Source organism: Staurois parvus, unplaced genomic scaffold, assembly GCF_062004578.1.
Source record: "Staurois parvus isolate SC_StPar_1 unplaced genomic scaffold, SC_StPar_1.0 ptg000059l, whole genome shotgun sequence".
Taxonomy (NCBI): Eukaryota; Metazoa; Chordata; class Amphibia; order Anura; family Ranidae; genus Staurois; species Staurois parvus.
Genome location: NW_028317855.1, coordinates 3,675,428 through 3,701,958, shown reverse-complemented (window position 1 = coordinate 3,701,958; position 26,531 = coordinate 3,675,428). Strand labels below are relative to the sequence as shown.

The 26,531-nt window shown below is 40.4% G+C and overlaps 1 protein-coding gene across 1 annotated transcript in view; it reads left to right on the top strand.

The window, feature by feature from the left end:
• Positions 1–26,531, top strand: part of URB2 (URB2 ribosome biogenesis homolog) — a 95,794-nt gene that overhangs the window by 47,199 nt on the left and 22,064 nt on the right. Inside the window, exons 6-8 of the mRNA XM_089668553.1 lie at positions 4,000–4,110; positions 24,904–25,146; positions 25,361–25,451. Of these exons, the coding sequence (XP_089524679.1) occupies positions 4,000–4,110; positions 24,904–25,146; positions 25,361–25,451 (445 nt within the window). The remainder of the gene's footprint in view (positions 1–3,999; positions 4,111–24,903; positions 25,147–25,360; positions 25,452–26,531) is intronic.

Sequence of the window (26,531 nt, the reverse complement as noted above, 5' to 3'; positions counted from 1 at the left end):
TAACGTTAAAAATCACAAATGAAACCGTTAATGTCAAACTCAATATTATGTCCAAATGGGACCTGGGTTTGCATCGTAAAAATCCACCGTGATTCAGCCTGACTGAGGGATCTAATCTTATTACTCCCTCTCCAATGTGGCTGCAATTTCCCAATCCCCCAAAAAAATAATGATGAGGGGTCTTTCCCATGGTGAGTGGTAATATGCCTGGATACACTATGTTTAGAATATTCTGAATGTGTTTTCCACAAAGGCCTTTTTGTCGTCCCTATGTATTGCAGGCCACAAGAACATTGGAGTGCATACACCACTCCTGCACATGATAAAATCCTTAATCGGAAATTCCAACCCATTGGTATGTGACACAAAAACACTTTGTTTTAAATTCTGACCCCTAGTGGCCATACAGGCATAACATCGTTTACACGGAAAAAACCCTTTGCTATTAAGAAAGGTCACCTGTTTCTTAAACTTGGGGTATTTAGTACATTCTTAGCCAGTTTAACCCTCAGGGTGGGGGCTCCTCTGTACACAAACTTAGTGTGAACTGGTATGATCTCCTGTAATAGCCCTAAGCAACAGCCAATATTTTTTGAAAATCTTTTCCATCTTCCGATGGTGTACATTATAGTCTAAAATAATTGGTATTTGGTCCCATAACACATCATCCTTCTTCTTGTCTTCGATAAGCCCTTTACGATCCAATTTACTCCTTGTATCGCCCTTTCAATGGAACTTAGTTGATAACCTTTACTAATGAAGCGCTCCCCTATAGATTTAGCTTGGTCATGAAAATCTTCTTTATGGGTGCAATTCCTTCGTAGATGTATAATTTGCCCCTTTGGAATATTCAATAACAACGTAAATGGTGACAACTATCGAACGGAATATAACCGTTCCTATCTACCGTCTTGAAAAATGTTTTGGTAACTAAACCACCATCTTTCAACATGATCTCCAGATCCAGGAAATTAATTCTTATATCATCACATTCCCTTGAAAGACGAATGTTCTTAGTGTTCGGATTAAGATCATTCAAAAACCTCATTAGATCGGCTTTCCCTCCCTCCCAAGTAATAATAACATCATCAATATAACGCTTATAAAGTTTTAATTCCTCTGGAGGGTTGCTGTTCAAAGTTTCCTGTTCCCATGGGGACATAAATAAGTTTTCCAAACTGGGAGAAAAACGTGCTCCCATGACAATTACCTTTATTTGTTGAAAAAGCTCTTGATTATGCCAAGAATAGTTACGTTTGAGTCAATATTCTAAACATTCCAACAAGTATTTCCTCTGCGTCCATTGTAAACTCCCAAGCTCTCTCATAGCACAACTTGCGGCTTTGATTGCATCACAATTATGGTGTATAATGAGGATACATCTGCAGTGGCTAAAATGATGGATTGGGATTCAAAATGTAAATCATCAAGTATAAGGTGCTTCGGGTCTCTAAGGTAAGATCTGAGATCTGGTTTTTTGTACTAGTGGCTGTAAAAAATGGTCAATAAATTGATCTAATCTTGCTCCTACGGACTGAATCCCATTAACAATGGGACGACCTGGTGGATTAAGGCTATCTTTTTGGATCTTGGGCAATGTACAGGTAACAGGGATACGGCAAGTATCGGGGACCAAATATCTAGATTCCTTATCGTTTAGTGAAAAAAAGAGTGAAGAAGAAAGTTTTAAATGATAAGGAATCTAGATATTTAGTCCCTGATGCTTGCCGTATCCCTGTTATCTATACATTGCCCATAGCTTGGCATTGCACGCTATTAATAAGCTCATTATCTACCAGAACTCCCAGATCCTTCTCCTCTATTGATTCCCCCAGTTGTACTCCCCCTAGTATGTATGATGCATGCATATTCTTAGCCCCCAAGTGCATAACCTTACTTTTATCAACAGTAAACCTCATTTGCCACATAGTTGCCCAATTAAACAGTGCAGGTTGGCTTGTAAGTTGGAGACATCCTGTAAGGATGTTATTCCACTGCAAAGCTTAGTGTCATCTGCAAAGACTGAAATGGTATTTTTAATCCCAGACCCTATATCGTTTATAAATTATATTAAAAAGTAAGGGTCCCAACACTGACCCTTGGGGTACACCACTAACAACCCTAGACCATTCAGAGTATGCATCATTAACCACTACTCTCTGAATACGATCTTTTAGCTGGTTTTCTATCCATTTACATACTAATTTTTCCAAGCCTGTAGACTTTACCTTACACATTATGTACACAGTGTGTGGGGAACTGTGTCAAACGCTTTTGCAAAATCCAGGTAAACCACGTCCACAGTCACCCCCCTCTGTCTAAGGTTTTGCGCACCTCCTCATAAAAAGAAATCAAATTTGTTTGACAACTTCTGTCTTTCATGAATCCATGCTGTCTGTTGCTTAAAATATTTTTTTCTAGCAAGAACTCATCTATGTTGTCCTGTTCTGTTTTGTTCTGACAGGGGGATGGCCCTTGGCTGAGAACACTGATCAGGAGCCGATCGGCAGACGTTTTTCGGTCATGCCCCTTCGACAGTAGCTGGCAGAACAGCTGGCTTCTGTCGGACCGGCTGCCATACACATGGGCCGAATTGTCTATTTTTCTATTGAACCAGCCAGTGCCACCCAACATTCGGCCTTTGTGTACTAGGCTTTAGGGTTTGCTCCAGCTGGTCTGGACTGTGCTGTGAATAAGAAAATGATTGTGGAATGGTCACTTTGGGGTTTATTTACTAAAGCTGGAGAGTCCAAAATCAGACTCCCTTCTGCATAGAAACCAATCAGCTTCCAGGTTTCATTGCCAAAGCTTCATTGAACAAGCTGAGGTTAGAAGCTGATTGGTTTCTATGCAGAAGGGAGTCTGATTTTGGACTCTCCAGCTTTAGTAAATAAACCCCTTTGTGTCATTTTTGTTAAAGCTGTGCCTGTGACTAGAGACGGGCCATCAGGGAGTTCGTACCTGAAGTAGGGTTGGAGCATGTGTGCCTTGATTGTGGTCAATACTAAGCAGATCTCTTATTTAGTAACTAGTTGAACCTCCTATATTGGCATTAACCTCAGTCAAATGCTTTCTGTTGCTGCTGTCACAATACTTTAAGAGATCAGCCAAAAGAAAAAATACAATAATTCTAGTCAGTCGGGAAAAGAGGGATTGTGTTTCCAGACAGACTGAATACAAACTGCGGATTGAAATCCTGAAGTTAAAGTAATTTTTTAGATAAAGTCTTCATAACTGCTCTCTGGATTGCCACGTAGTTATCACAAGAGTAGGAGAACCAGAAGGATTACAAGTGGTACAATTCAAGCTCATAGCAAGAGGATTGGCAAGAGTCACTCTTAGCCAGGGTTTCTTAACAAGGGTTCCTCCAAAAGTTACTTGGGGTTCCTTGAGCAATTGGCAATTTCTGCCTCTCAGATCCCACTGACACCATTGATATTTTTAGCTGTCTTTAAGGGGGGAATTCTTCCCAATGGCCACAATTGAAAGGAGCTTTCTTTACAGCAACCATCACACTAATGTATCATAAATTGTTGATATAGTATTTTTAGCAGGGGTTCCCTGAGACTGGAAAGCTATCTCAAGGGTTCCTTTGTGTTGAAAAGGTAAATAAAATGCTGCTCTAAGCTATGAAGCAAAGGAACCATGTGTTTTTTGTGGGGAATGTTAATAAATGTTAAGATGTTTACTAATGTTAGGATTTGTGCTTTCAGACTTTGGATACAGCATTGGATGCCACTAGCTCAGATGTTAATTTCCTTTGCTCAAATTTCTCTCCCTGTGGGTAACCAGCTATTAAGGAGGGGGAAGGTATTCTGTGGGTGTCAGAAATGCCTGTGAAGCCCCCATGCATCTCAGCACTGAGCTTGTGTATTGAAAATGAAAATTGGAGAAATGTGACCTCATGAATTGATGGCAGATCACAGTTTTGATAATCTGTTCACCTCTAATAATTATTAACCAAATTTGTGTAAATGGGTTATTATTATTTTGTTACAGGAAATTGTTGCTGGCATCACAATAACCAAACTGCTACTTGATTGTCCTTTAAAAGAAGACAAAGGAAAAGTGTTCTGGTTTACCGCCTCCCAGATTATGACAGCACTTGTTGTGAGTAGTATGATATATATTAAAATATTTTTGTCATTTGTATATACAGTATTTGTGACCCATATAGTGTGTCGTGTACAAAAGACATGAATATGTGGGGAAGAGCAATGTTTTCACTGATTGTGTGATTTATATATCTATGGGAAACCTCCTTCATGCGCGAACCTCATTTTAGAAGCTTTCCCTGGTGGAATTTATAAGTGTGTATATAATACTAGGCTACTTAAAAAATTAACTTGTAAAATAAACTTCATAATGTACCCCATTAAAAAAAGAAAAGGGGAGGTAATCTGGCCATCTACTGAGCAGACTGGCAACAAGGCAGTGTTCCTCTGCACAGGTGGACCAGAGAAACACCATGGCCCACTGATCGATGAGCAAGGGTTCAATCAAGATGGCATAGCTCTCCAAAACACCTAGGAGTACAAAGGTTGGGGAACTGGCTACTGAGAAGCTGCCTTCAAGGCCCGAGTCCATCGCTAGTGCACAAATTAGTGCTATCACAACAAAAGTGGGAGGCCAAAAAACACTCCATCTCACTGAAATCTATAGCAATTTGATTGCTCTGATGTAGATGATTGCTTTGATACAGAAGATGAAGATACCTCATCAGAACAGATGGGTGCCTTACCACCTAGAAAATTGCCATAAACCCAGGCCTGGACAAGTTTCATTAAGAACTGGGAGCCGGTTTTAAAAACCGAAGAGCCAGCACTGGGGAACCTGCATATCAGTATATAGTCATGTGTATGTGTATCTATCATCTATAAGAATAAGTACTTAGGTAGGAGGAACACAATGAGCCCCAAACCTAGGCACACTGTACGCAATATATGAATGATCCACAGATCAGTGCTTCAGTACGGGGATTTGAATATGCATAGAAGACGTTTTCCTTGACCTTGCCAGAAATTCATGTTCCAGGGCTGTTAGCTATCCTTCAGTACCTCATAGGACATTGCTTTGGAGTGAGTGCACAGATCAAATGTCCCTACAAGCACTGACTGCTTTTTTTGTTAGTAAATAAGTAGGTGGAGAGGTAAGGATGAGAATGACAGCCCTAAGATTACATATTAACCATTTCAATACCAGACACTTTCAACCCCCTCCTGCCCAGGCCAAATTTCAGCTTTCAGCGCAGTCGCGGTCATGCAACACTGTACCCAAATTAAACTTTTATGATTTTTTTTTCACACAAATAGAGCTTTCTTTTGTTAGTATTCTATCACCACTGTTTTTTTTTGTTAAATAAATGAAAAAAGACAGAAATGGTTGAAAATTAAGTGTTTTTCTTCGTTTCTGTTATAAAATTTTGCAAATAATATTTTTTCATAAATTTAGGCCAAAATGTATTCTGCTACATTTCTTTGCTGAAAATAATCCAAATCAGTGTATATTATTTAGTCTGTAGGAAAGTTATAGAGTTTACAAACGGTGTGTGTGTGTGTGTGTGTGTGTGTGTGTGTGTGTGTATATATATATATATATATATATATATATATATATATATATATATATATATATATGAAAATACTGTCATCATTGCAGTACAGCGTCGTCATATAACTGGTGTGGCGGTACACTGGTGACAGTTTTTTTTTTTTTAAATTTTTTTTTTTTTTTAGTTTTTATTTTATATTGTGACCAGAACAATACAGTGTTACCATTTTAACATTGAACTACACTGGGGAGGTAATCAGCATTTTTTTTTTTACACACCATAATTGCTTATAACCATAATCACTGTTATAAGCAACCATTTTTTATTAATGAAATCCATTCATTCAGTGTGTACTATTGTGATTAGCTGTTATTGGCCACAGCTAATCACATGGTACAAATTGACTGTGATTGGCCCTGTCTGTACCATGTGATCACTGTGAACAATCATAGAGATCAATGCAATAATACACAATGAATGGCTATGAGAGGAAGCTGTTCATGTTGTACAATTGTCATGTGACCTGCTGTGATTAGTTGCAGCGATCACATGGTACAGGCAGCGGCTGGTACACCAATCTGTCATCCGCTGTGTCTGGCGGGTGACAGACCTGCCACTGCGCAGTCTGATCCTGGGAAGATGGCAGCGCTTCCGCTCGGCTGTCATTTGACTATAGGCAGGGCAAGAAGAGGTTAAACAATTCAACAGTGGTGACTTCCAAGATTTGCACTGTTTAAATGTGACAAATGAGGTTTACTGTTAATAAATGTTAGCAATTGAGGGATAAAAGCATGCATGCATAATACATTCTGATAGTACAACAGGGGGACTCAATGGTCGAGAATGATCTAGTTGTTCTGGTAGATCATAGACTTAAAATGAAAGTAAAGGCAAAGCCTAACTCATACCTACTATCAGCCACATTCTAAGCCTAATCTGTCTAACACTGTAAACTAAAAATCACTATACTTGCCTGTTCTGCAGCCGCTCTGGTCTGGTCAGTAGCGGCAGTCTCTGCAAAGATAGCTGACAATGGCTGGGAAGTGACGTCACCCATAGAGTTACTATGGGGCTTCCGTCGTCGGCTACCTCTCCTTCACACTCCAACATGCCGAGCCTGCCGCTGACAGCTCAGCATGGGACCAGACCAGAGTGGCTGCAAAATAGGCAAGTATAGTATCTTTTTTCTTTACAGTACAGATAGATTAGGTTTAGAATGTGGGTGAGATTAGGTCTAGCGTTATTTAGGTTTTGCCTTTATTTCCACTTTAATAGTAGCATGCAATGCCAGGCTGCAGTTTCTAAAGCAAGCAAAATACTTTCTAGTATCAAAATAGACATACACCGTGTTCCAAATTATTATGCAAATTATATTTTTCTCATTTACCTAAATAATTGATGTAAATAACAGTCAGCATAATTCTCATGTTATCAACTATTAAGAGTACAATTCAAATTTTATTGAACAAACCTCCTAATGATAACAGTATTTTTTTTAAACATAAAACACTTACCCAAATTATTACGCACAGTAAGTTTCAAAACACTTTATAGGTTGTAAAGAACTGAAAATTGTCATTTGTTGTGTTTGCAGCATATTTACTGAAATCAAAAGCTATTTCAGTCAAACTTTTAACAACATTTTAACTTTTTAAACATTTTAACAGGTCACGTTACATTTTAACATAGGACCCCTTATTTGATAGCAGCTTCACAAGTCTTGCATCCATTGAACTTGTGAGTTTTTGGACAGTTTCTGCTTGAATTTGTTTGCAAGATGTCAGAATTGCCTCCCAGAGCTGCTGTTTGGATGTAAACGTCCTCCCACCCTCATAGATCTTTTGCTTGAGGATGCTCTAAAGGTTCTCAATAGGATTGAGGTCAGGGGAGGGTGGAGGCCACACCATGAATTTCTCTCCTTTTATCCCTATAACAGCCATTGATGCAGAGGTATTCTTTGCAGCATGAGATGGTGCATTGTCATGCATGAAGATGATTTTATTACGGAAAGCATATTTCTTCCTTCTGTACCAGGGAAGAAAGTGGTCAGTCATAAACTCCACATAGTTTGCAGAGGTCATCTTTACACCTTCAGGGGCTCTAAAGGGGCCAACCCACTCTGTTCCCATGATCCCGGCAAAAAACATGACTCCACCACTGCCTTGCTGACGTTGCAGCCTTGTTGGAACAGGGTGGCCGTCCACCAACCATCCACTGGACCATCTGGACCATCCAGGGTTGCACGGCACTCGTCAGTGAACAGGACTGTTTGAAAATTAGTCTTCATGTATTTTTCTGCCCAATGCAGCTGTTTCTGCTTGTGAGCATTGGTTAGTGGTGGCTGAATAGAAGGTTTATGCACAGTTGCAAGACTCTGGAGGACTCTGCACCTTGATGTCCGTGGGACTCCAGAGGCGCCAGCAGCTTCAAATATGTGTTTGCTGCTATGTAATGGTATTTTAGCAGCTGCTGTCTTGATCCAATGCATGGATCTGGCAGAAATCTTCCTCAATGTGTCTTTATCTGCACGAACCCATCTGTGCTCTGAATCATCCACAAATCTCTTAATAGTGCGATGATCATGCTTAAGTTTTTGTGAAATATCTAATGTTTTCATACCTCGTCCGAGGCATTGAGCTATTTCACTCTTTTCGGCAGCAGAGAGATCCTTATTCTTCCCCATATTGCTTGAAAATGGTGCTCTGCTTAGTAATGTGGAACACCCTCCTTTAGTAGTTTTTCCTTAACCACATGCCGCCCAGCTACTGTAGAAATATGGCGGCAGAGCGGCACGGGCAGGCAAAACCACGTTTTAAAACGTGTGTTTTGTAAACTGGGTGCGCGCAAGAGGCGCGCCGCCGCCCTACCTGTCCCGCCGATCACAGCCACGGATGTCAGTCGCCGGGTCACAGCCGATCGTTACCGGCTATGTCCCGGCGATCGGTGGCTATACCTGACAGAGAGAGCTGCAGTAGCTGTGCTTTCTGTCAGTTCTCTGACAGCTCCAGGACAAGCTGATCGGGACAGAAGAGTTTCTCTCTCCCGATCAGCGGTGTCCCCTGCAGTACACACCCCCGCCCCCTAGTAAAACACTCCCCCTCACACAGATAACCCTTCCCTGAAAAATAAACTTAACCCCTTCCTCCCCAGTGCCATTAGTACAGTGTCAGTGGTTTTTTTTTTTTTTGCACTGATCACTGTATTGGTGTCACTGGGGATGTCAGTGACCCCAAGTCAGTACCCCCCAATGTCAGAATGTCCGCCGCAGTCCCACCATAAGTCCCTGATCGCCGCCATAAGTCGATGATCGCCGCCATTATTAGTATAAAAAAAACCTAAAAATCCCAGTATCTTTCCCGCCATTTGTAAACGCTATAACGTTCACATAAACCAATTAATTTACATGTATTGGGTTTTTTTTTTTTGTCGCAGAATGCATTTTGGCAGAAATTTATTACTAAATTTGATTTTTACATTTTTTTTTTACTGGACATGTTTTATAGCAAAAAGTCCAAAATATTGTTTTTTTTTCCTCAAAATTGTCAGCCTTTTTTTTATAGCGCAAAAAATAAAAACCGCACAGGTGATCAAATACCACCAAAAGAAAGATCAATTTGTGGGGAAAAAAAGGATGTAAATTTCATTTATGTACTGTATTGCATGACTGCGCAATTGTCCGTTAAACTAGCGCAGCACTGTATAGAAAAAAAATGGCGTAAATTGCAGTATCTATACCATAGTTTGTAGACGCTATAACTTTCACACAAAGCAATCAATATACACTTATTGGGATTTTTTTTTTACCAAAAACATGTAGCAGAATACATTTTGGCCTAAATTTATAACCAACTTTGAGTTTACTATATATTTTTTATAGCTGAAAGTAAAAAATGTTTTTCTTCAAAATTTTTGGCATTTGTTTGTTTATAGCGTACAGGTGATCAAATACCACCGAAAGAGAGCTCTATTTGTGTGAAAAAAAGGACGTAAATTTAGTTTGGGTGCAGCTTTGCATGACCGCGCAATTATCAGTTGAATTAGTGCAGCGCCGAGTAGCAAAAAGAGGCCTGGTCATTAACCTCCCTGGCGGTATGATTATGTCAGGAATTTTGTACCAAAAGCGGTACCATTTTTTTGCATGGAAATTTGGTGTTATGTATTGTAGGCCTGCAATTCTTAGTAATTACTTACTTAAACATTCCGGATATGATAAAACTTGAAACACGAAATCATAAGTTATAATTTAATAAATAATCATAAAAAATAATAATATAATAATAATAAATTTAATTCAATAATATAATCAAACCAAAAACACTGAAATTTGAAATACAGAGGCAAATTCTCACATCGCTGAGCAAAGTCGCAAAATCGTTTTCAGTGTCTGATGACGAATTTCCCCACAAATCATTATCACTCAATTCTGCAAGTGGTTCTGATTTACTATCGCTGTTCTAAAACCGCTTTTGACGTAAAGGGACGCTTTTTGGCCGCCATGGACTTTTCTAAGTTTCCAGGCAGAGAACAGTCAAAATGCAGGCAGGGCACAGGGCAAAGCAGTGGGGACAAAATGTATGTGAAATGCAGTGAAAAAGCAATGACAGCAAAAATGTCATTTTTAAAAAATTTCAAATTTCCCGCCGGTTCCGCCGCCCGAACGTTCCGACGTCACAGGAACCAGAACACGGAAGCCAGATGCCGGCATCCGCCGGAGGAGATGGACGGGGACGCTGCAGGGGACCCATTGTGGTCGCGAAGGACAAGGTAAGTGCTGCAGGGACCCCCAGAGAACGCTGCATGGTAAGCCCGAGTGTAGCTCGGGGTTACCGTTCTTGGTATAGAAATTTTACCCCGAGCTACACTCGGGGAAAACCGCCAAGGAGGTTAAGGGGGGTAAATCCTCTGGGGGTCAAGTGGTTAAATTGGGCTCACCGGCCAATCTAATTATCCCAGGTGTCCGAGATTGTTTTCAGTGATCAAAAGAGCCCTGACACACAATGCCATCCATGAGTTAAACTGAAAAACAAAATATTTAATCTTTTGTGACACTTAAATAGAATTTGCATAATAATTTGGAACGCGGTGTAGACTCCAGAGAGAAACGACATGTTGCCTCTGTACAAACATTTGTAAGATTTCAGCTGTAATATGCAATTCAGTTTTTCTACTCCAGTTCACAAAAAGGATATTGGAGAACATGCAGAGAAAATTATTTTATTAGAGAACTGAATTTATTATCTCTAAAGAGGCAATTAAGGGGGATATGATCGCCATGTATAAATACATACAGTAAGTAGTCTATGTAGTGAACTTGGTGCAAAGTTTACTTTTTTGTTTTTTTTTTATTTTTTTTTTTACTTTGGTGTCATTACAAAGGACAAGGGGACATTATTTACATCTGGAGGAAAAGAGGTTTACTCATATAGGGTAGCAAAAACAGTGAAAATGTGTTATAGATTAGTTCTCACCATCTCAGTAACTTGTTTTAAAAAAGACCTGGATGCATTTTTAAATGCACACAATATAGTTTGATTTTAACATGTATAGGTAATAACACTAGAGATTGTTGATCCAGAGTATATTGTCTTTTTTTTTTTTTTAAACCTGATATAACAGTTTTAGGGTGATTACAATTTATCTGGGTGTACACGGAATTTATCTGGGTGTACACGGGTGCTGGATAAGCAATCAGATCTTTTAGTGTACATGCTTGGGCTGCTCCACCTTTATTGTCCAGGCAGCTTCCCATCAAGAAAATTAGTACAGGTCAATAGGAATGGGCATGAAGTTCAGCAAACCCAAATGATATTTGGAAACAGCTTGGCAGAGGTCATAAACACGCCATATGCCCCTTGTTTTAATTTTATGGGCTAATGCTCATACCAGACTCAGTTTAATAGGCAGTACAAGTACTAGTGCACTGTAAAGGAATGTTTATAAAAAATAATCTGACTTGCAGGCTTTACATGACAAAAGATATCACAGCATGTTGTGCATTTACTCATGGTAGCACATCTGGATTTTTCAGTTGAGGGTGGGAATCTGTTCCTACTTCAAAATCAAGGAAGTATAATCAGCATTGGATCCCTAGGTAACCTATCCAGGAAGATTTTTAGCACCATCCTACATAAATTTGTCTGGGATTGTAACGCTTCAACACACTCATATTTTTTTTTTCTCTATCAACTGGATCAGTTCTGACATCTAGTGGTTAATTTTGTAAATTGCATTTAACTTATTTCCGTTTGCAGAAATATGTAAATGGTGTTTTTTAGATTTACATTTAGTTCACTTTAAATATATTTAGCAGTATATGATCATTTATGTTTAAAATAACATTATATGGTTCTCCTTCTAGAAATGGCTCATTATGATATTTTCCCACTTTCCATTTCCATTTAAAAAAAAAAAAAGACTTTGAATTCCAAAATGGCTCATCCAAGATTTTTTTTTTTTTTAATATCTCTTTTAATGCAAGAATCTTCAAAATCCCCAAAAAGTTAATATTTAATTTAAATCTGAAAGTTTTTAAATTAGAAAAAACAATATTGAAATCCATGTTCAAACCTGGGTTTATTTAACCAATAATAAGTCGCCATATATACTTTGTAATGTAAACAAATACCTACTAGAGAACAGCTCTCAATTTTGAATGAGATTAGTATAATTTTAGATCATTGTTAGTGGTGAGAGGAGATTTTAGTTGCTCTTAATCCTTTGATTTGTCTTTGGGTGCAGGTCAGCTTTCTTACCCTGCTTTGCAGAAAATTTACAAAAGTTCCATGGGCTGCGCTTAGTAGTTTAATTGAAATCACATCCAAAAATAACTCTAAATGTAATTTTTGTTATTTTATTATTTTATATACTTATAACTCTGATAACTACCCATAAGCATGGGCAATCTCTTCCAGTTCCAGCACAAAATCTTAAATTTGATATTGTATACAAAAATCGACAAAATCCTATATCCTGACCATGTGCCTATCTTATTTTTCGGAAAATATATAAAAATATGTATAAATGGTAATGGATCTAAGCCAACAACTTGAGAGGCACATAGGCCCCGATTCACACATGTGCAAATTCAGATGAGTTTTAGAACGCATTGTTTCACATGACATGTAAAATAACATTGGGTTCTATTGTGGCTATTTACATATATGCTGTGCACCTGCAGTGTGAATTTTAAAAGAGTCCTGTGCATTTTCTGAGCAGAGTGGCGTGGTTTGGGTACAGTGCGAATTACAGGCTCATTGACTTAAATGAGAATGCTTCTAAAATCGCACATCATCAGTTATGAACATGATTTGAGCCTTGCCAATTCGCATCAGAACCACATCTAAATAGCACCCAAATCTCTGAACAACTACTTTGGAAATTCACACTTAAAACTGACCCCAAAATCGTACCACATATGTGAACCCAGGGTTAATCTGTCATAAGAGTAGTGTTTTTTGATATTGGTCGCAGAGCATAAAAGACATATTATTATTATACAGTATTTATAAAACGCCAATAGTTCGCTCAGCGCTGTACATTACAAAGGGGGACAGAACATGTGACAGAACAATAACAATACAATGCAAAACATGAGGGGATCAAAGGCCCTGCTCTTCCGAGCTTACAGTCTAGGAGGGAGGGGATGGTGGCACAGGAGGAGAAAGCTGTGGGGGATGGAGTGGTAGGAAGAGTGGAGGAGGTCGGCAAGTTAGCAGGGGGTGGGGTAGGCTTCCCTGAAGAGGTGGGTTTTCAGGGTACGCCTAAAGGAGAGGAGAGTAGGTGATAATCTGATGGGTTGGGGCAGGGAGTTCCAGAGGATGGGTGACACCCTGGAGAAGTTCTGGAGGCAGGCATGGGAGGAGGAGACCAGGGAACTAAAGAGAAGGAGGCCTTGTGAGGAGCGGAGTGTGCGTGCTGGGTAGTACTTGGATATTAGGTCGGAGATGTAGTTCGGGGCAGTATGGTGGACGGCTTTGTACGTCAGTGTTAGGATTTTGAATTTGATCCGTTGCGCAGTCGGAAGCCAGTGGAGGGATTGGCAGAGGGGGGTGGCGTAAATGGAGCGGTTGGAAAGGTGAATGAGTCTGGCAGCCGTATTCAGGATTGACTGAAGCGGGGATAGCCAGGGGCGAGGCAGGCCAGTAAGGAGGGAGTTGCAGTAATCGAGTTGTGATATGATGAGGGAGTGGATGAGCTGTTTAGTAGTTTCTAGGGTTAGGAACGTGCGTATTTTGGCGATGTAGCCAAGGTGGAGTCTGCATGAGTTTGTTAAAGATTGGACTTGGGGCTGGAAGGATAGGTTGGAGTCCAGAATGACACCAAGTACTCTGGCCTGCGGGGCCGGTTTGATGGTGGCGTTGTTGGACGTGATGGAGAAGTCAGTGGGGTGTGGGGTCCGGGCTCGGGGGAAGACAAGAAACTCGGTTTTGGAGAGGTTCAGTTTAAGGAAGTGGAGCGACATCCAGTCTGATATGTCGCTCAGTAGGTGTGTGATTCGGGCAGAGACTGAGGGGGTGAGGTGGGGGGTTGAGAGATAGATTTGTGTGTCGTCCGCATATAGGTGGTAGTTGAAGCCGTGAGAGTGTATGAGTTGGCCAAGGGAGGAGGTGTAGATGGAGAAGAGAAGGGGCCCGAGGACGGAGCCTTGAGGGACCCCAACAGAGAGGGGGAGGTGGTAGCATTATAGGTAACACTGGAAGAGCGTTGTGACAGGTAGGATGAGAGCCAGAAGAGAGCAGAATCTCTGAGGCCGAGGGAGTGTAGTTTTCTGAGGAGGAGGGGGTGGTCGACTGTGTCGAAGGCCGCGGAGAGGTCAAGGAGTAGGAGCACTGAATAGTGGCCATTAGCTTTGGCGGTTAGCAGGTCGTTGGAGAGTTTGAGTAAGGCAGTTTCGGTGGAGTGTAGGGGACGGAAGCCGGACTGTAGGGGATCGAGGAGGTTGGTGTCGTTGAGGTGAGAGCTTAGGCGGGTGTAGACTAGGCGCTCGAGGAGTTTGGATGTGAATGGGAACAGGGAGATGGGTCTGAGGTTGTTCGGGTCATTGGGGTCCAGGGAGGGCTTTTTAAGTATGGGGGTGATATGTGCATGCTTTAGAGGGGAGGGGAAAGTGCCGGAGGAGAGGGAGAGATTAAAGATGTGGGTGAGGGAGCATAGGATGGAGGGGGAGGGGGGTTGTAGGAGTTGTGAGGGGATAGGGTCGAGGGGGCAGATGGTGAGGCAGGCATCAGAGAGGACCTTGGAGACTTCCTCGATGGTAGTAAGGTCAAAGGTGGGGAGTGTTGAGGGGGCTTCAGTATGAGGAATGTAGGGTGGGGTGGAAGTGGAGGTCAGAGCAGTGGTGGGGCCGTGGGAGAGGGGTGATGAGGGGGTAGCTGGGTGAGGGGAAACAGGATTGGAGGGATTTTGAGCAGTGACGAAGTCCCTGCGGGTTATGTTAAGGGAGAGGGGGGATGAGGGGGTAGCTGTGTGAGAGGGGACGGGTCGAGAGGGAGTGTGAGTTGCGGCGATGTCCTTGCGAATTGTGTCAATCTTGTTTTTGAAGTGATTGGCAATCTCAAGGGCGGTGAGTGAGGTGCTGGGTGGAGGTGGGGGTGGAGAGAGTAGAGAGTTGAAGGTGGAGAAAAGTCGGCGAGGATTGGAGGAGAGGGCCTTGATGAGGGTCAGGAAGTAGGCTTGTTTGGCTGCGTGGAGGGAGGAGGTGTAGGAGTGGAAGGCGGATTTATAGCGGGTGAAGGCTTCTTGGGATTTGGTTTTGCGCCACAGTCGCTCCAGGGCCCGACTGTGTCGTTTTGAGGGTTTTGGTGTGATCAGTCTGCCAGGGCTGGAGCGGTCGGGGTCTGATGTTGCGTGTGGTTAAAGGCGCTAGTGAGTCAAGGGCTGTTGACAGTGCGTTGTTGTAGGCAGTCATAGCCAAGTCGGGGCAGGACAGGGGGAGGATGCTGTCGTGGATTTGATCAGCTGCAGAGTGGAGGGGGGCAGGGTTAAGGTTGCGGAGGTTACGGCTGGTAGTAGTGTGACATTTGGAAGGGTAGGCGTTGGAGGATGAGGAGATAGAGAAGGTAATCAGGTTGTGGTCAGAGAGAGGGAAGGGGGTGGTTTTTTTTTTTTGTTTTTTTTTTTTTTTTTTCTTCTTGTGTGGAACATCTTGGTTTTTTTTGGGTTTTTTTTTTTTTTTTTTTTTTTAATTTAAATATTTATTCATTTTCAAATAGACCAATGCAAAATTTTACAATGGAAAATACAACATAACAAAATCTCATAAAACCCTTATTTTGTATCATTTTCTCCCCCTAACTCCCTTCCTTTCAACCCACCCTCCACCCCATCCCGCTTCTTTAAACCCATGACATCTATCTGATCGACTTATATCTCACATCCTCTGGATACAAAGAATTGAAAGAAAGAAAGACCAATTACTATTTTTTCTCCTTTTTCTTTTCCTTTCCCCTTTTCCCTTTCTCTCTTCTCGTTCTCTTTCCCCTTTCTTTACACTTACTTATTCAGTACCTTCTTTTACCTTTACCTTAAACTCTTCCCATTTCATATAGTATGCTACCATCCTATCTTCCTGTATATAATAAAGTTTTTCCAATCTAGCGATCTGGTCGACTCTATTCATCCAATCCTCTTCTCTCGGTGCCTCAGCTTTGCGCCAAAACCTGGGGATCAAACTTTTTGCTGCATTTAGGTAACTCCCTATACCCAGTTCTTTATATTTATTCTCAGATATTATTGAGTTATGAAAAAGACAGGTTTCAGGGTCCAGTCCGATCTCCGTTCCAGTAATAATCCTAATTTGATTTATAACTTTTTTCCAATATACTTGTATTTTTAAACATTCCCACCATATGTGGTACATCGTGCCCAACCCTCCACATCCTCGCCAACACCAAGGTTATTTTTCCCCACTCATCTTGTGCTCAGTCATCGGTGTAACATACCACCTTGTCAAACATGCTTATATTTTCGTGTACCATTTTATATATTTTTCTCTGTGTGTGCTCTTCCCACTCCACTCCTAAGTCCCTTTCCCATTTTCCTATGTACTTTAGTTTTGACTTACTATCTAAATCCGTGAGAGCTTTGTATGCTTTAGCAGTGCTGTGTTTCCCATCACCTCGAGCTTCTAAGTATTTCTCAAATACATTCCAATCTTTCCTAGTTCTAAGGGGCTTCGTCAGTTTCTCCACAAATTGTTTCAGTTGATTATACCTCCATATATCTATCTTAGTGAAAATCTTTCCCTCTTCCCTTTTCAAATCCTCCAGTGTTCTTAATTTTACCCCCTCCATTACATCTCTCAACTGGGCGTCTTCCTTTTTAATCCATCTGCCTGTAATTTCCTCTTTACCTGGGGGAAAAAACTCTGAGTTTCTTAGTGGCATTAGCAATGAATTGAAATCCCATTTCCTCTGTTTGTGCATTTTATCCCACTCCCTTATTACAATCCTCGTGTATATACTCGTGCTCTCCCCTAATTCTCTAAACTGTACTGGCACCCACACACTCCTACTCAAATCCTTTCTACTAAGTGTATTTTCTATTGTGACCCAATGTTTACTCTTTGAGTTGTACGTCCAATCAAAAATTCTTGCTAAAATAACTGCTCTGTGATATCTTTTAAAATCCGGTACTCCCAACCCCCCTTTTTCTTTATTTCGACTTAGCACTTCATATGATATCCTAGGTTTTTTATTTTTCCATATATATTTTGTTACCATTCGCTTAATTGTCCTAAAATACACTTCTGGGAGATTAATGGGAATCATCTGGAATTTATACAGTATCTTAGGGACAATTACCATTTTTATCAGGTTAATACGACCTAGCCAGGCAGGATTTCCTCCACCAATTTTCTTCAATTCCTCCCTAATCTCGTTTAACAATGGGATATAGTTAGTTTTATAAAGGTTTTTCTGTGAAGGAGTGAGTTTTACTCCCAGGTACTTTATTTCTCTATCTTTCCATATAAAGGGAAATTCTCTCTGTATTTTTTCTTTTTCACTCTTTGGAAGATTTATATTTAATATCTCTGTTTTGCTCGGGTTAATTTTTAGATTTGACATTTCCCCATATTCCTTCAGTGCTTTCATTAGGTTAGGAAGTGTTATCCTAGGGTTTCCAACATAGAACAATAAGTCATCCGCAAAAGCGGCTATCTTATGTTCTATCTTTCCTACATTAATTCCCCTTATATCTATGTTTTTCCTAATTGTTGATAACGGGTTCCAGAGATAGGACAAACAACAATGGGGAAAGTGGGCAGCCCTGTCTGGTTCCGTTTGACATAGAAAAAGTCTCTGATCTCTCTCCATTTACCATTACCATCGCAGACGGTCCTTCATACAACCTTCCAATCCACTTTCTCATCCTATTACCCAATCCCAGGACCTCTAGTGTATCCATCATAAAACTCCAGTTGACCCTGTCAAACGCCTTCTCCGCATCTATCGAGAGCAGCACCACTGGATTTTTTTCCGTTTTACTTTTCTGTATTAGCAGCAGGGATCTCAACCCATTGTCTCGACCCTCTCTTCCTCTAACAAAGCCCACCTGATCTCCATGTATCCAATCTGGCATCAGATCTTTTAACCTATTCGCCAATACCTTTGCATACAGCTTCGTATCTATGTTCAATAACGATATCGGTCTATAACTTGAGCACTGGGTGATGTCTTTACCTTCCTTATGTATTAGAACCACCTGTGCGAGTAGGGATTCCTGTCTCATCTCCATCTCTCCCCCCAGTGAGTCCATATATATCTTTAACTTAGGTAGCAGTAAGTCACTGTATTATAATACCTCACGGTATACCCGTCTGGGCCTGGACTTTTTCCCGTCATAAAGCTTTTTAATGCTATTTTTAGTTCTTCCTGTGTAATTTCAGATTCTAAGGAGTTTAATAGTTCTTTACTTAATTTTGGTAATCCTGCATTTCTTAAATAATCCCTTCTTTTTTCAATGTTTACCATTTTATCCTTATTTATAACATCCTTGGGGGCAATATTATATAATTTACTATAGTAATCCTTAAATACCTTTGCAATATCTTTGGTTGAATGGACTAACTCTCCCTTGGAGTTTTTTATTTTATCTATGTAGTTCCTATTCTTCTTTCTCCTCAAGGCTCTCATCAGATGCTTTCCCGATCTATCTCCCCATCTATATCTTTCCCCAATGATCTTATTAAAAGTTCTCATTTTTTCTTCCTCCATTACTTTCTCTAGTTCTTCCCTCTTTTTTATCACTTTTTGCTCTATCTCTTTCCTTATGTTGTTTTTATGTAGGAGTTCTAGCTATTTCCTTCAAAAGCCCACTAATCTTCTCTTGCCTTTCCCTTTTTTTCTTTGCCCCAATCGCAATAAGGATTCCTCTTATATATGCTTTATGTGCCTCCCACACTGTAGCTAGTGATACATCTCCCGTTTCATTTTCCTCAAAGAACCTCTCTATCTCCTCCCTGATCTTCCGGTCAGTATCTTGGTCCATGAGGAGTGCCTCATTCAACCTCCATGACGGGCCTCTGGACAGCTTCCCTCCCCATCTTAATTTCATTACCACAGGTGCGTGATCCAAAAAAGTCATTGCTTCTATTTTTACCCTAATCAAATCCTCAATGAGTCGATGGTCCACCAGTATGTAATCCAATCTAGAGTATGTCCTATGTACACTAGAGAAAAAAGTGTAATCTCTATCTCTCATGTTGACAATTCTCCAGCTATCCACCAGTTGACTCTCTTTCATCACCTTTTTCAATGATCCCATCGACCTATTTTCCCCTCTGCACTACAGATGTTGTGTCTATTTGTGGATCCATACATATGTTAAGGTCACCCGCCACTATTAAATATCCCTTTCCAAAGTCCATCAATCTTCTCATAACCCCTTTCAAAAACATCTCCGGCTTCCTATTAGGGCAATATATATTTGCGAGCGTACACTCAGTGTCCTGCAATTTACCTTTCAAGAACAAGAACCTCCCCTCCGGGTCCGTCTTTCTATCCTCCAGTTCAAACCTGATGTTTTTTGCAAATCCCATAGCCACACCCTTCGCTCTCTTAACTGGGGAATCTGCATAATACCATGTCGGGTGATGTCTAGAGTTCAGCTTAATGTTTTTTTTTAGCTCTAGGTGAGTTTCCTGCAAAAATACAACTGAGGCCTCTCTGTGCTGTAATTCTCTATATAGTCTAAATCTTTTACCCGAGCAATTTAACCCATTTACATTATGGGTTACAAACCGTATTTCCTCCATATTTTATTTATCTTCTTCCTATTTTACCATTTCCTTTCTTCTTCCCCTTCCTTATACCTCTTCTCTCATACAAGATGTCAATTATAAAACTCCCTTTCCTCGCTTCCTCCCCAATTCTCTCCCTCCCATCCACCCCCTCCTCCCTCCCTCCACCTCCCCTCCCTCCCTCTCCCACCCCTCCCTTATTTAGGCTTTCCATTTGCCTACTCATCTTTTGAGGGTCCCACCCCCCCATAGATGCCCCTCCCCCCTATTAGGCTTTTTGTTTGCCTATGAATCATTTGTGGAAAAGGTCCCACTTTTGATTCCAACCTGGGGGCTCAGCTCCGTCCATGTACCGCTCACCTTCTCCCCCTCCTCCCTGGTGTCCCTCTATCTATTTGCTCTCTATTTTCTCTTCTAACTAGCTGCCATTCCTCTTTTCCCAACATATATGACTCTCCCTCCTCCTCTTCCCATCCCGGGATCTCTATTCTCTGCAGTTCAAATTTATTACAGAAGTTTTTCATATCCTCAGGGGATCTCAAAACTGCTGTGACTCCATCTCTCCAACCGATTAAACATGCATCTATATTGCACATTATGTTTTTTCAACAGTTCCAGTAATGGTTTCAGTGACCTCTTTCTTCTCAGTGTCCCGGCTGCTATATCTGCAAAGATTTGAATATTTTTCCCTCCGTATTTAATATTTGATCTTCCTTTGATCTTCTTCCATATCTCATTTTTATCTCCATAGTTATGGAATTGAACGATTATATCTCTTGATTTTTCTGGGCCTTTTTCTTGTTGGATCTTTCCTATCCTATAAACTCCATCCAATTTAAACGTCTCTGCAACAGTTCTATCCATTATGGAGTTCAAGATTTTGCATGTGGTCTCCTTTAAATCTTCCCCCTGTAACAGCTCTGGAACTCCTCTTATTCTAATATTATTTCTCCTTTCCCTATTTTCTTGATCCTCCATCATATAAAGCAGTCTTTTTTGTTCCTTCCGGGTATCTATTATCAATTTCTCTAGTTTTGGGATAATTTGGGTGTGATATTTAACTGTTTCCTCCGTTTCTTCCACTCTAGTTAACAGCTGTCCCATTTCTTTCCGAATTATCCCCATTTCTTGCTTTATTGATTTTTTCCAGGTTTTTAAACATCTCCGCCATTTCCTTTTTATTCGGTATTTGCAAATCTTTTTCAATTTCTCCCGTCTCCAAACCTTCCATTGTTTGTTGGCTATTGTTAACTGCTCCCAGGAAGGTTCTTGAGCTATTATCTAAGCTTATTTCCAGGTCACTCCTTTCACTTATTTCCTGGGATCTTACTGGAGTCAATTTCCCCTGCGACGTGTATTTTTTTATCGTTACAGTTTGGGTTTGGGAGTTCTTGGGCATGCTTCCTTTGCTGTTTTTCCCTTTCATGTCACATGTAGGATTTTTAAGGCTTTTTAAGACTCTGGGGTATATATTTAAACTGTCACTTCTTTCTTCCAATCCTTCAGACCCTCTCTGGGAACCCCCTGCTTAATTCTTAAGCTGAATATCAGCCTATAACACAGTCTAAACAGCTATCACATAGGCAGATCAACAACTCTCACTCACCCTCCTCTATGGAGCAGCTTCAGAATTGCAGTCCTGAGTTGTTTTATCTCCTGCGACTGTATCCTCTTCTTCAAGGGGGTTCCTTTGGGTCCCTTTTTCCTCTTCTCCTTTGTGCTGCACAAATTCTCCTGGGGACAGCTTTGTAATGACAGTCGGGCAGCGCTTCCCCAGCCTTCTAGGACGCCGGCCGGTTTCTCTCTCTCCCATCAGTCCACCGCGGCAGCCCACGTGGTGACGCCGCTCCTCCTCGTTGCCCGGCAACCCCACGCTCTCCCGGATCACCACAGGCAGACCTCCGGTGAACGGCCGCCTCGACTCCCTGCTCCCAGACAAGTCACCGCACCACCGCCGGGATCTCCCCCTTCTCCAGGTTGGTCTCCAGTAGCCCACCAGCTCAGCTAATTAGACCCTCAGGACACTTTAGGGAGGGTAGGTGGGGAAGGCTATCTGAGAGTGTCTATTCCCTGCTCTCCTGTGCCGCCATGTTCCGGGAAGGGGGTGTTAGTGAGGTTGTAGGGAGTGCAGCGGTTGGAGAAGACGAGATCAAGGATATTACCGTCGGTGTGGGTGGTGGATTGTATGCACTGTGCAAGTGCAAAGGAGGAGGTTAAGTGGAGGAGATGGGATGTGGCTGGGTTGTATCATATATTGACAAAACGTTTATTTCTTTGGAAAGATAATCATTAAACCTAAGGAAATACTTAGACAAATATTTTCACTTTCTATACATTTAACTTTTATAAAAAAAGAGGGTAAATACAGGAATAAATGCAAGTTATTATTTTAGATAAACAATATGCTATTCAAAATAACATAGAGCAGTTGGTTCATTTGCCTGAAAATATACAGAAGACTGTCTTTTGAATTATTTCTGAGTTTTTATGATCTAATATCAGATGAAAATATAGTTAACTTAAAACCAGCCAGGGGATATTATGAAGTATTATTTTAATAGCAAGATCTGTCAAATCTATCATTTCAAAAAAAGATACATTAACCCCTTGCCTGGACAGCATCACTATTGAATATTGCAAAGTCTATTGTTTGTATCTTGAAAACAATTAATTTCATGTATAGGATGACCATAGGATCTGATAATAGGCATTTTACCGTTTGTAAAAATGATCACTACAAGTTTCAAAGACATTCTTCCTAACCTAAATGATCTTGATTAATTCAGTAAATAGAGGCAAAACGCAATACTATTGATACTCTAAATTTACATCTTTGATCCAAAATGTAAAAAAACCCCAAAAACTTTTATCATCGGATGCTGAAAAGACCTTTGGTAGAATAAATTGGACTTTTAAGCAATTGGTTTAAGAACAATACAGTTAAAATTATGATAATGTATGATCTCCTATCTTATCATTTTAGACAACTCCTTCACCAAAACTCTTAAAATTTAGAATGGCACATGGTAGCAATGGCCACTTTCACCCATTATTTTTGTTTAATGAGATAAGAAAAAAGGGACAAACATTACCACTGAAATGTTGCAAAAAATTTATTTTTTTATTATTTATAGAACACTAACATACAGCTTTTTACATACAGTGCTCAGCATAAATGAGTACACCCCAACAGATTTGTCAGAAAACCTTTCCTTTCAGAATCAACATTTTCTATGGGACATTATACTACAAAATACTCCCACAAACGCGGGCCATTGATTGCAAACATGATCTGTTAATTTTCACACACAAAAAAGTATTTTTCCTAACAAATTCATTTAAGACCATGTTGCAAAAATGAATACACTCAATGAAAGTCTTAAGAGCAAGCTAAATTTTACACAACAAAATCCTAATTAACAAGAATTCAGCTACAGGTGAGTCAAATTGTTAAACAGGTGTTCAGCAGGCAGTTGATTATAAAAGGGCATTACTTAACAAAGATAACCCCTTCCCATTTCATGCTGTCAGCAATGGCACCCCCATGGAAGAGAAATGTCACAAGGCCTGAGAAAGAAAATAATTTATTTACGCAAGAAAGGTGAAGGCTACAAGAAGATCAGCAAAGCTTTACTTATCAGTCAGAATACTGTAGCAAAAGTGAAACAAATTTAACAAAGATGGAACAACAGCCAGCTCACAGAGATGTCCAGGTCATCCACAGAAGTTAACACCTCGACAGGAGTGTCTTCTGATGAGAAGTGTTGAGGAAAATCGCCATGCAAGTTCACTGCAGTTAGCCCAACGGGTGATTATTTCCCATGACACCATATGGCGTACACTGCAAAGGAATGGCATGCATGGGTATCGTCAATGAAGGATGCCTCTCCTAAAGCCCATGCACAAAAAAGCCCACCTAGAATTTGCTAAGAAGACTACTGGGACTCTGTACTTTGAAGTGACGAGACCAAGACAAATGGTTTTGGAACTGATGGCTTCAAAACTGTATGGTGTCACAAAGGTGAGGAGTACAAAGAAAAATACATGGTGCTTACAGTGAAACATAGTGATGGCCTTGTCCTTCTGTGGGGCTGCATGAGTGCTGCTGGTGTTGGGGAACTGCATTTCATTGTTAGTATCATGAATTCACAGATGTACTGCTCTATATTGAAAGAGAAGATGCTCCCATCACTCCGTGCCCTTGTTGTCATGCACTTTTTCAACATGACAATGATCCAAAACACACACCTAAGACCACTGTTGCATTTCTGAAGAAGAACAGGGTGAAAGTGATTCAAGTATGTCTCCTTATCTGAACCCAATCAAACACCTATGGGGAATTCTGAAGAGACCACATTCAGGCTCTAAAAGAGGTCCTTCTTGAAGAATGGAAAAAGATAGATATTGTAATATGTTGCCAACTTGTTCATTCCATGCTTAGAAGACTTGGTGCTATCCCTACAAATCATGGAGGTCATACAAAATACTAGATGCAGTAGGTTTTGTTGTGAGGTGTATTCATTTTTGCATCAACTAATTTGAGTAAAACTGAAGATTTTGTAATCTAAGTTATATTATTAACCTTACTTTCAGGAAATGGGCTAAACAAATGTTCTATAAAACTCAGTTTTGTCAGTATTTTGGAAATCGTTCTCGTGTTCATTGAGATTGATTAAAATCTTACTTTTCAAAATGGGTGTACTCATTTATGCTGAACACTGTATACTGCAATTCTAATTCCTTTATGTTAGTTCCTGTCCCTAAAGGTGCTTTTACCATGTGATGTCAAAACAACAATTGTACAGACATACTATCCTAGATCTCTGGTGAGAAGGTATTTAAATATACAAGTATGAGTTGGATTGTGGACCTAACGGAAACTCACAGTCAGAATATACAAACTCTGTGCATATATTGCCTTATTAGGAATTGAACCCAGGATTCCAGTGCTGAGAGGTAGTAGTGTAAACCATAACATGCCTTACTGCCCTAAATAATGTTAATTTGTGTGAATATGCAGTTACAATAAGTATATTAATCTCTTTGATTGTAGTTCATGAATTACATATTATAGTCACTGTCCTGCTATTAATGTTTTTTTTTCTTGTTGCAGACTCTTGGCAATGAAGCTTGCAAGGACCGTTCACTGCTCTCTGATATTGTTGTGCCTGTAATAGACACTATGGCCTTGTTACTGAGGCGTGGAGAGATGTTTCTGATTAATCCTCACCATGTGACTCTTTCATTCAGAACACTGCTCACTGTGCCTCTGGATCACTTGAAGATTGAAGAATACTACAGTATATTCCTGGCAGTGCATGAAGTGCTGTTTTCAATACTGCAGTGTCATTCCAAGGTATATTTTCTTGCATTCTAAAGCCAATATTTTGCAGATCATTTTTAAACTTTTGTTAGAATGTTAACGTAGTGGGGCACGTTTTTAAAATTAAGTATTACAAAAGATTTAGAAGCCTCATATTAAACCATGTTTTGATAGAAGGTATTTTGAAAATTATCGGTTCTCTTTATAAATGTTTTTTTATGCTATTTTTTTTTTATTTCTACCCCAGGCAATGCTAAAATCAGTTGCACCATTCTTGAGCACATTCCATAGATTGGTTTCATCTGCCATGCATGAGGGACAACAAAAAGTAGAGAAAGGTAAAATATTTTAATATTTTCATGGATAGTGGTATCCAAATGTCTAAACAAATTGTAGTTCAATATATTTGTAAATTAAAGTTGATTGTTATTTCTGTACCCTGGTATCCATATTTGAAGCCCATAACAAGGATTAAGACCTGAGAGTTTGATTTACTAAAACTGGAGAGTGCACAATCTGGTGCAGCTGTGCATGGTAGCCAATAAGCTTCTAACTTCAACTTGCGCAGCTATGTTTTGACAAAAACCTGGAGGCTGATTCATTTCTGTGCAGAGCTGCACCAAATTTTACACACTTCAGTTTTAGTTAATCAATTCCTAAGTGTATTTCTGGCAAATAACAGAAATATCTTAATCGTACAGGACACAGGCATTGTATTCATACACCATGCTTTCTAGGCATGTACTTTCAATTGATTGGACACTTACAAAGCATTAAAGAACATGCCTCCTGAGCACCTCTCCCTAACCCTACCCAACTCCATGAGTCCACATGCCAGCATAGAAGCAGTGGATATGGATTAACACAACCGTGATAAAGCCTTGGAAGCCATAACCATACCCCACTGTTTAGGGACAGTCTGAAATGTTACTTTGGGCACTGAATCCTGCATGGGCGCTCACCTTGGCCCTTTGTGGACCAACCATCGCTATGGAACCGAGTCCCTGAAGACCACTTTGAGGGTACGCCCACTGTGACAGGGTCACCGTGTATTTCTCACTGTTACTGTCAAAAAGACTATGCTTGAATTGTGTTCACCTCACTTTGTAAACAAGTGGCTAAAATTCAGCTACTCAGAGCTCAGACTCAGGTGGATGACCAGGTCACATCACAAAATTGGTCACATACTGTTGTTGCAAATGAGGTATAAAAGTATTCATGCTTCATATATTATAGGAGAAGAACAGGCTGTAGGAGTCAATGGTCAAGAAGCATCTGGGTGTTCTGATAGATCATAGACCCAATAATAGCATGCTGGGCCAAGTTTCTAAAGTTTGCAAAATACTTTCTTGTATTAAAAGAGGTATAGACTGCATAGAGAGAGAGAGAGATAATTTTGTCCCTCTATAAATCATTAG